The following is an 8,735-nucleotide window of genomic DNA, read 5'->3' on the forward strand; positions in this document are numbered from 1 at the left end:
TCTTGATAAATCACAGAGTGGGGTCTGGAATCTTATTTCAGTGTATCATTTAGTATTATATTTCAGTATATTTAAGACTCCATTTCAGTATTTAACAGGCTCTGAAGTCTTTGTGTTATGACATTTTCTATAGCTGACACCTTCTTTTCCAGAAGAAGGACTCAACAGCGTTTTACAGCATGTTCTTTTAAAATGCACTCTGTAATGAAGACCTGATTCATTATTAAAAAAAAGTCACAATCATCAAAAGCAATTTTGAATACAAAGAGTAATCTGCTCTTACAAGTCAGGACTGAAGTATACAAACACTGTTGTTAGTGACAATTAGGTAACATCCCCTGAAGCATTGACATCAGCCTTCTTTTTAAGAAATACTAGAATTTAAATTAAAGGAAAACTTAAAAATGCTTCAGCTGTCCGTTAGACAACTTACACATGTACCCTCTTTACAGTACAAACTGAAACCTGTGAGTGAGCTCAAAAATCAGCAGAAACAACTACATCAAGACTAACAGACAGCATGATTGTTTTAAGTGACGTTTCCTTGAGAAACCAGGCCAAAAGAATACTCATTTCAGACCAGAAATGCCTGAAATGTACCAGTCTCTGTAGGAAAAAAAAAAGAAATCAGAGTGCTGATGAAAAGAGAAAAGGAACTGCAGAAAAAGGTAACAGGAAAGTACACCACATCCATCTATTCAACAGTTTATAATATACCGAATACATTGTTTTCAGTCAATTATAATCCAAGATTTATTTTCATATTAATGGTAACAAACTATAACAAGGGAGGGAGTTTCTATCATTTATATCCTGATTAGTCAATAACCTGGAGGTTTAATGCAGAATCAAACAAGCAAATAATTATTCAGATCAGTCCAACTAGAGTTTAATGAACAGTTTTAATTTTCTGGAAGAAAGAAGTTTATTCTCCTTCAAGAACACCAAATCTGTTTTATTTCCTGCTACCAGTTTCAAACAATTGCTCAATATTTTAAGTTAGTTCCACAGTAGACAACTATACACTGAATATAAAAGTTTTATACACAACATATATATGCAGTAAATAGCACTTCAAATGAATTTTATTGTCATTATCCTTTTAATTTTTACCTCTAAGATAACTAAATCTTGATGCTTAAGCTTTTTCTACACACACAAAAACATCTGAATAAGTTGTATTAATTAGTATCCTACAACTGTATGAAAACTAATTAAAAAACACTGTAACTTGAGATTTGAAGTCTTTTTGGAAGGACTTACTAGCATAGTACTTTTTAAATTTCATTATTTATTTTATAAACATATAAGTCCAAAATCTGTACTTACTTCAACATGTGCAAGTAACGTTTCTTCAGTGTTATCACTGGTTTTCTCCCTGAGATCTTGTGCGATGTGTCTATTTCTTACCTGGAAATGTGTTTTACTAAGATAACCATCACCAAAGTCCTGTGTTCAGAAAAAAAAAAGAAAAAAAAATTTCTGTAATCAAAATGCTAAATGCCATCAATGTTCTAGAAAATAAACAGAGCATGGTATTTAGGCACAAGCTCCAGGTCCCTTTATAGGCACTGATGACTGCACTGCTCCTCAGCATCTGCTAACAGGTAGTGTGCTGGTTTAAAGGTAAACCAGCAGGGGAAATGAACCCAACTCAAAAGAGATTATAAGTCAGAATAACAATTTAATAAAAATAATACAATAAATACAATTACACAGACAAACAATTGGTTTTAACCCACATAACCCAGCACCCCACCCTGGGGCATGAACAGAGTGGTGTTCGTTGGGCCTCCCCTCCCCGTGCTGAGCCCCACGTGGTCCCCCTGAGTCCAAAACGTAAAAGGAGAGGGAAAATCTGTTGGTGAGAGTGCTGGTTGCAGCACAGTCAAGGCTGGTGATCACAGTCCGGTTGGGAGTGCTGTTGCAGTCTGGTCGAGAGTGGTAACTGCAGTCTGGTTGACAGAGGTGGTCGCAGTCCGGTCAAGAGTAGTGGTCTCAGTCTGGTTGAGAATGGTGGTCACAGTCTAGTCCAAGTTCCAGTCCTTCCCTGGATCCCACAAGTGGTACAGAAGTCCCAGACTCCAAGATTACGTATCCTCAGGTTCAGGCAGGAGTGCCCAGTACCTCCCTCAGGGCAGGGAGTTCCACAGTGGGAGTGAGGACGGGAGCATCCTCCTATCTCACAGGCCTCTAACACCCATCTTATAACCTGAGGAGTCAGGTGTGCTCTGGGCAGCTGCTGTAAATGGTTTGTTAACAGTTTCTGGGAAATGGCATGGAAGGGTATAGAATACACAGTTTTGGGTTACACCCACAAAGTGATGAGCTGGTCCCAGCTGTTCTAACTAGGACAGGTAGTTTATACCAGTCCTTGGTGTTAGAGGAAGTCAAAGACCTGGACAGCAAAAATAAAGTTTAATATAGCTATCAATGGAAAAAGACAACTGCTCCCTGGGAATCAGGATGAGTGCCAAAGAACTGGAAGATGATGCACTGGGGTCATTAAGAGATGAGCAGCTATTAATCATTTTGACCTATTTCAACCAGTGCATTCATGCCAGTATTAACTGCCCAACTCTTGCTAGATTGGTTTGGGTTTTTTCTGTTTCATCCTCTAACTTTACAGAGCCCTGAAAATACAAATCAAAACAAAACCACCTCAGAACTTATGTGTGCAGAATCACAATTTGTTCCTTTCTCTTGAACACCTCTGAAGGTCAAATGTAAGAAAAAGTAGACCAAGCTTTGCCTTCTCCTAGTTCCCTTCTTATCATTTTGCTTCCCAGGCACCATGGTCTAGAGTTCTAAGGGCCCCTTGTGCAACAGCAGAGTGGTAGGAGAAGGGTTTGGGAGCTTTCCCCGCCCTTGCTGGCCTGACTACCCGCACACAAATATAAGCACATTATTTTTGTTAATTAGAAGCAAAAGGAGAGAAAATGTTTAGTAACAGAGCCCTTCAAAAAGGTACACTCTGAAAGAGAAAAAGCATATACAGAACACAAAGAACAGTAGTTGCACATTAAGAACTTACTTCTCAAAGGAAACAAATAAATTGGGGGTTTATTAGCTGTTTCATTACATTTTATTTTAGACAAACACAGACAGCATATGCACAATATCTGATGAAAAAGGATTCTATTCCAAACAGTCTCACTACAAAATTCATTAATGTAGCACTAAATTACTAGACAAGACTGCAAATTAAATTTAATTTAACTCTTTGGTCAATCTGTTGTTGCTGACACAGTTTATTCCATGTATTCTGACCTTTAAACCAACATAGGTTTTATACTGACACACTGGTTCTCTCTTTTCAAGGACACTTTATGTACCTCCAAAAACTGCTGTGGGCTACTTGTTCACTTTGCTTTGATCAAGTTTCACACATTAAAAAAGATAATGCTCTCTACATGTATTTTTTCCATAAATTTTTAAGCATGAATAACATTATAGGCAGTTTATATATATATATATATATATATACATATATATATATATATTTTTATATACATATACACACATATTACATTTCTCACAACTTCTCCTACTGCATGCCTTATTTTCTCAATAAATCTCATCAAGAACATGAACACACTAAACTTTCTGGATGTTCTGGCTGTAGAGCCAACTGCAGCCTGTGCAATGATGAATCCAGCACACAGAGAACTCCCTATGAGTAAAGATACCTGCACAAGTATTTATCCCACTAAGAGCAGAAAAAAGTGCTTCAGCCTCCCATAGAGGTGAAATGCCCCAAGGCACAATGAGCTTTGCCAGAGAAAGGCTGGATGAAGTCTTCACCTCCCTAAACCAGTTCTTCCCATCAACAGAATGGAGTCAAACTCCACATCCATGAAAAAAACTATACGGATAGCTGGAGACATGGAGCTGGTACTCTCTGTGTCTTATAGCTGTATGTCACAGAACAAAGAGGAGGAGGCAGGAGAGAAGCATCCCTCCTGTACTTCATACATTTCTGCCTCCATAAATAAATCAATGCTTTGGAAGGACCTTGATCCCACTAACGTGGAAAGAGAGTCCATTTCTATTCCACCTGTGAGTACCACAGGCAGAAGGGAATTAATACAGCTTTTGGTATGATTACCTAGATTAACGTGGCTAAATACGAAACAAACACAAAGCAGAAAGCAAATAGGGCCTTGTTTGCTTTAGTTAAATCTCAGCCTTCACAGCCAAGATTTAACCATCCACGCCTAACAACAGCACCCAATTTTAACTCCATCAGTAGAGGTGCTCTTGGCTTTTTTACAGTCTTCTTCGTGTGGAAAAAAAACAAACCAAACCAAAACAAAACACTCCAGATTATAAAAATAACACCATTTAGAACATTTCACTTACAGCTATAAATACAGGGTTCTGCTTGGGCCATGTGAGCTTATGCCACAAGAGCCAGCTCCACACAAACAATGAGTATTTCATCACCTAAATTTAATCTCCGCATAAAACACAGGAACACAGGAACACAGTTCTATGAGCCTAGTTTACTTGTGTGGTCTTACTGCTATCAATGGGTCTATTCATGGAGCATGGAATGAGGAATGGAATCCAAGTGCATTACATCAGCAAAATTAAGAGTGTCCCAAACTACCCACAATACATACATCAGTAAAAAAAAAAGGGGGAGGGCAAAAAGACAATGAGACATCTTGTTCAGGAAAAGCTTTCTTCCCAGGCTACATACTGTAGATGGATGGTCTCCACAGCCAGGTTTTTATCACACACTGAAATCACAGAGTCATCAACTTGGCCCATTAAAAAAAAAAAACAAACAAAAAAACAAATCCTCTAAGTATTTTTTTATATGAGAACAAAAATCTCTCTCATTCTGCTACTTCCAGCAAAGCTTCTTATTTCACAGAAAGTTCAGACTCTGACCCATGTACTAAACTCCCAAGAGTCTCAGAGCATCTTTCTTTGTTGAATAAATCCTCACAAATATAGCCCTGGACTAAAATCTAAAGTTTCAAATGGTTTTCTGTAAGAAAAGGTGCATTGTAACACTTGATTAATATTTGCACTTTTTTAAAAACTCCTAAACAGAACAAACCTAAGTCCTTGATCATCTGTGATGCAAGGGTTATAACCGTTAATGTACAGTTACCTATGTAGAAATGATGGCACACATCGGAAAAAGCATGATTTTTCTCCCCAAAATTCATGAAAGCATGGGAAACCACTAAAGCCATTAAACTTCAAAATAAACTAAAAAAGGTAGAGCAGTAATTTTTCTGCAATAGAATACACAGACAAACCTAGATGCTGGAGAAACCCAGATGTATCAATACATCTTTATATACTCTATCAGTACACCTGTACACACTATAATACATATTATATAGTGGCTAATTCATGTAATTATTCACCTATTTCTGTAACTATTCACATTAGTTTGACCTCATCCCAAGCAAAAATAACAGAAGTCATACGGAATTCAGTAAATAAAGAGATACATATAGTAAATGTAATTTTTTAAAGAAAACAGAATTTGTCAGGGTAATTTAAAAAGACGTTTGGTTCATAAACATAGAAGTTGGAAAACTACATGCTCAGAATTCTCAAAGATATCTGTTGATTCTATGAGTGGAAATTAAAAAAAATAAAATAATCCCACACTGATCTGAGACATACTAAAGGATAAAAAAATTATTAATTCAAAGATCTCAAATGTAACTTTAAAAATGGGGAAATCATCATAAAAGAAGTGATTCTAATGGGATCCTGTGGGATTACTCTTAGCCCTCTGCTATTTAAAATTTTGATTAATGACCTAGAAACAATATGTAATTATTATTGGAGAGGTTTGAAAATTATGGGGAAGCAGCAAATAATGAGAATTGAACATTGACACTGACAGATTCTTCTGGTTGCTGTATGCAACTGACAGGTATTTTTACAAAAATACTAAGCCACAGATCTAGAACAAAGACTATGTGCTAATTCAGCTTAAAGGACTGAAGTGAACCTTGGATATAAAACCACGGGCAGTTGCCCAGAGTAGGAAGGTTTGAATTTCACAGTGATACCACATTCATTTTCTAGTTCTGTCCAAAGTTGAAAATGGACTTTTATATCCTGGACAGGACTCAGAGACCTACAACCCTATTCAATACATGCACTGGCCTAAACCCTCATGTCAACCATCTATGCACTATTTTAGTCTTGGACCTGCTGTGCAAAAAAATGCCAATTACTTCACACGTTGCTAAAGGAAGTTCCAGCTTGTGGTGGTTGTCAACAGCTCAAAAAGGCCATCAAGGGTACCTAAAAGTTAACACCATGATTGTTTTACCTTGCTAGTTCTCCACTCCCAGCCATCTCCTATCTGCTGTGAATGCTTAACAAATTCTTCACAGTACTGCTTGAATCTTTTTTCTTCCAAAAAGAAATCTTCTTCACCTGCCATGCTACAGGGTATCTGCAGAGCAAACTGAATGTTAGCACTGGCAGACAAAGAAAAACCTAAAAAATTTCAATTTATAGCAATTGAACAATAAAACAACAAGGCACGGGCAAAGAAAATGTATTGCTTTAAGTAAAACAAAGACACATTTCTTCAAGCACATTAAGGAATCATGGCAATGCAGAACAGCTGAGGGGGGAAGAGACCTTTGGAGGTTGTCTAGTCCATTCCCCCTGCTTACAGCAGTGTCAACTACAGCAGTTTCCTCAGGATCATTTCTGTTTGGCTTTTGATTATCTCCAAGGATAGGGATGTCACAGCCTCTCTAGGAAACCTGTTCCAGTGCTCCATTATCATAGCAGTAAATCTTTTTTCTGCTGTTTGACCAAAAACATTTATCAGTTTGTGCTCTTTGCATCTTGTGCTGCTGCTCCGTGGTACTGAAAAAAAGTCTGGCTCCATCATCTTTATTCCCTCCCACCATGTATTCACAGACATTTATAAGATCTCACTGATCATTCTCTCCTCCCAGCTGAAGAGTCTCACGTCTCCCAACCTTGCCTTGTATGTCACACACTCTTTATCAGCTTCAGGGTCCAATATGGTGGTGTCTTTCCTCTACTGGGGAGCCTAGAGCTGCAGTTTTAACATGTATTTCCTTAGCAGTGCAGTTCAGGAGGCAACCAGGAACCTGAATCTACCTCTGGGCTACTTCCATAGGCCTAACACCTGCTCCCTGGAGAAACAACAATTTAACAACTCTCGTATATGATGGCCATCAAAGTCCAGCTGAAGCCATTCCAGGTCACACCAGCAGTATAGCTCCCACCATTCCAAAAGCGTGGCTTCAAACCCTTTCCTACCCTTCCAATGGATCCCTCACAACATCTTAAAGATAAACACTTTCTCAGAAAACGTGGTCATTTTTACTTTCCTCCTTCCCCATTTCAATAAGGATGTGTCATAAATAGAGCTAGCACTGCAGCATCACGTACAAATCATGGAATGACAGAATGGTTTGGATTGGGAGGGATTTTAAAGCTCATCCACTCCCACCCACTGCCATGGGCAGGGACACCTTCCACTATCCCAGACTGCTCCAAGCCCTGTCCAACCTGGCCTTGGATACTTCCAGGAACAGAGCATCCACAGATGCTTCAGACCCCTCATCATCTCTGTGGCCTTTGCTGGACCCTCTCCAGCAGCTCCTGGTCTTTCTTGTCCTGAGGAACTAGACACATTGTTCCAGATGTGGCCCCACTAGGGCTGAGCAGAGGGGTAGGATCCCCTCTCTGATTTGCTGGCCACACTCTTCCTGATGCACTCCAGGATCCCACTGTCCCTCCTATACACCAGCATACCTGTGTAACAGACTTGTACAGCACAGCACACCACCCTTTCTCAGACCATCCCAAAAGAACAGTTCAGGAAAGACCAGGAGATACTGGAGAGGGTCCAGCAGAGACCACAGAGATGATGAGGGGTCTGGAACATCTCCCTGATGAACACAGATTGAAGGAGCTGGGCCTGGTTAGTCTGGAGAGGAGAAGACTTAGAGGGGATCCCATCAAACCACACCAATATCCCCAAGGGATGTCTCAAGATGATCCCATACTCTGTTCAGTGATGCCCAGGGACAGCAGCAAAGGCCATAAACTCAAACACGACAAGTTGCCCCTTAACATGAGGCAGAACTTCTTTCCATGGAGGTGGCAGCGCCTGGAACAGCTGCCCAGGGTGGGTGTGGAGTCTCCCTTGTCTGAAGACATCTCAGACCCACCTGGACACGTCCCTGTGTCATCTGCTCCAGATGACCCTGCCTGGGCTGGGGTTGGACTGGATGATCTCCAGAGGTTCCTTCTAACATCAAAAATCCTAGGATTCTGTGAAAGAGCCACGGGCAGACCGGAGTGCGTCCGTCCCACTCGGACACGGGCCTCGCCAGCCGCTGGAGGCCAGGCCAGCACCGGACAGGCTCTTCCTCCTTCTCCTCGGCCTTCCCGCTCCCGGGACAACCCTCGCGGCCCCGCGGACGGGGTGGAGCAGAGCGGGAGAGGCAGAGGGAGGCGGCTGGAGCGGGAGGGACGACCCGCACTTCACCGCCCCCGCATACCGTGCGCTCCTCCTCCTCTTTCTCCTTTTCCTCCTCTTTTCCTCCTCCTCCTTCTCCCGCTGGCCCCGTCCCGTCCCGCACGCATGCGCGTCCCCGCGGGCAGGGCGAAGGGGGAGGGAGGAGGCCGCGCGTGCGCAGAGCAGGGATGTGGGGGACGGGAAATCGGGAACGGGGGGATGGGGGGAAGGAGGGAGCGGG

At 41.2% G+C, this 8,735-nt stretch overlaps 1 protein-coding gene across 3 annotated transcripts in view; it reads right to left on the bottom strand.

Annotated features, from left to right (window-relative positions):
- Positions 1–8,485, bottom strand: part of ATG10 (autophagy related 10) — a 60,925-nt gene extending 52,440 nt beyond the window's left edge. For all 3 annotated transcript variants that reach the window (XR_001920694.2, XR_001920693.2, XM_018072896.2), the window contains exons 1-3: positions 8,205–8,485; positions 6,314–6,439; positions 1,330–1,449 (exon numbers count right to left, since the gene is read on the bottom strand). Coding sequence is in view for 1 of the 3 variants with exons in the window: in XM_018072896.2 (XP_017928385.1) it covers positions 1,330–1,449; positions 6,314–6,439; positions 8,205–8,291 (333 nt within the window). In the remaining 2 variants the exon portion in view is untranslated. The remainder of the gene's footprint in view (positions 1–1,329; positions 1,450–6,313; positions 6,440–8,204) is intronic.
- Between the last annotated feature and the right edge of the window lie 250 nt (positions 8,486–8,735).

The sequence above is a fragment of the Manacus vitellinus genome, unplaced genomic scaffold (genome assembly GCF_001715985.3).
Source record: "Manacus vitellinus isolate BGI_N305 unplaced genomic scaffold, ASM171598v3 scaffold_23_pilon, whole genome shotgun sequence".
Taxonomy (NCBI): Eukaryota; Metazoa; Chordata; class Aves; order Passeriformes; family Pipridae; genus Manacus; species Manacus vitellinus.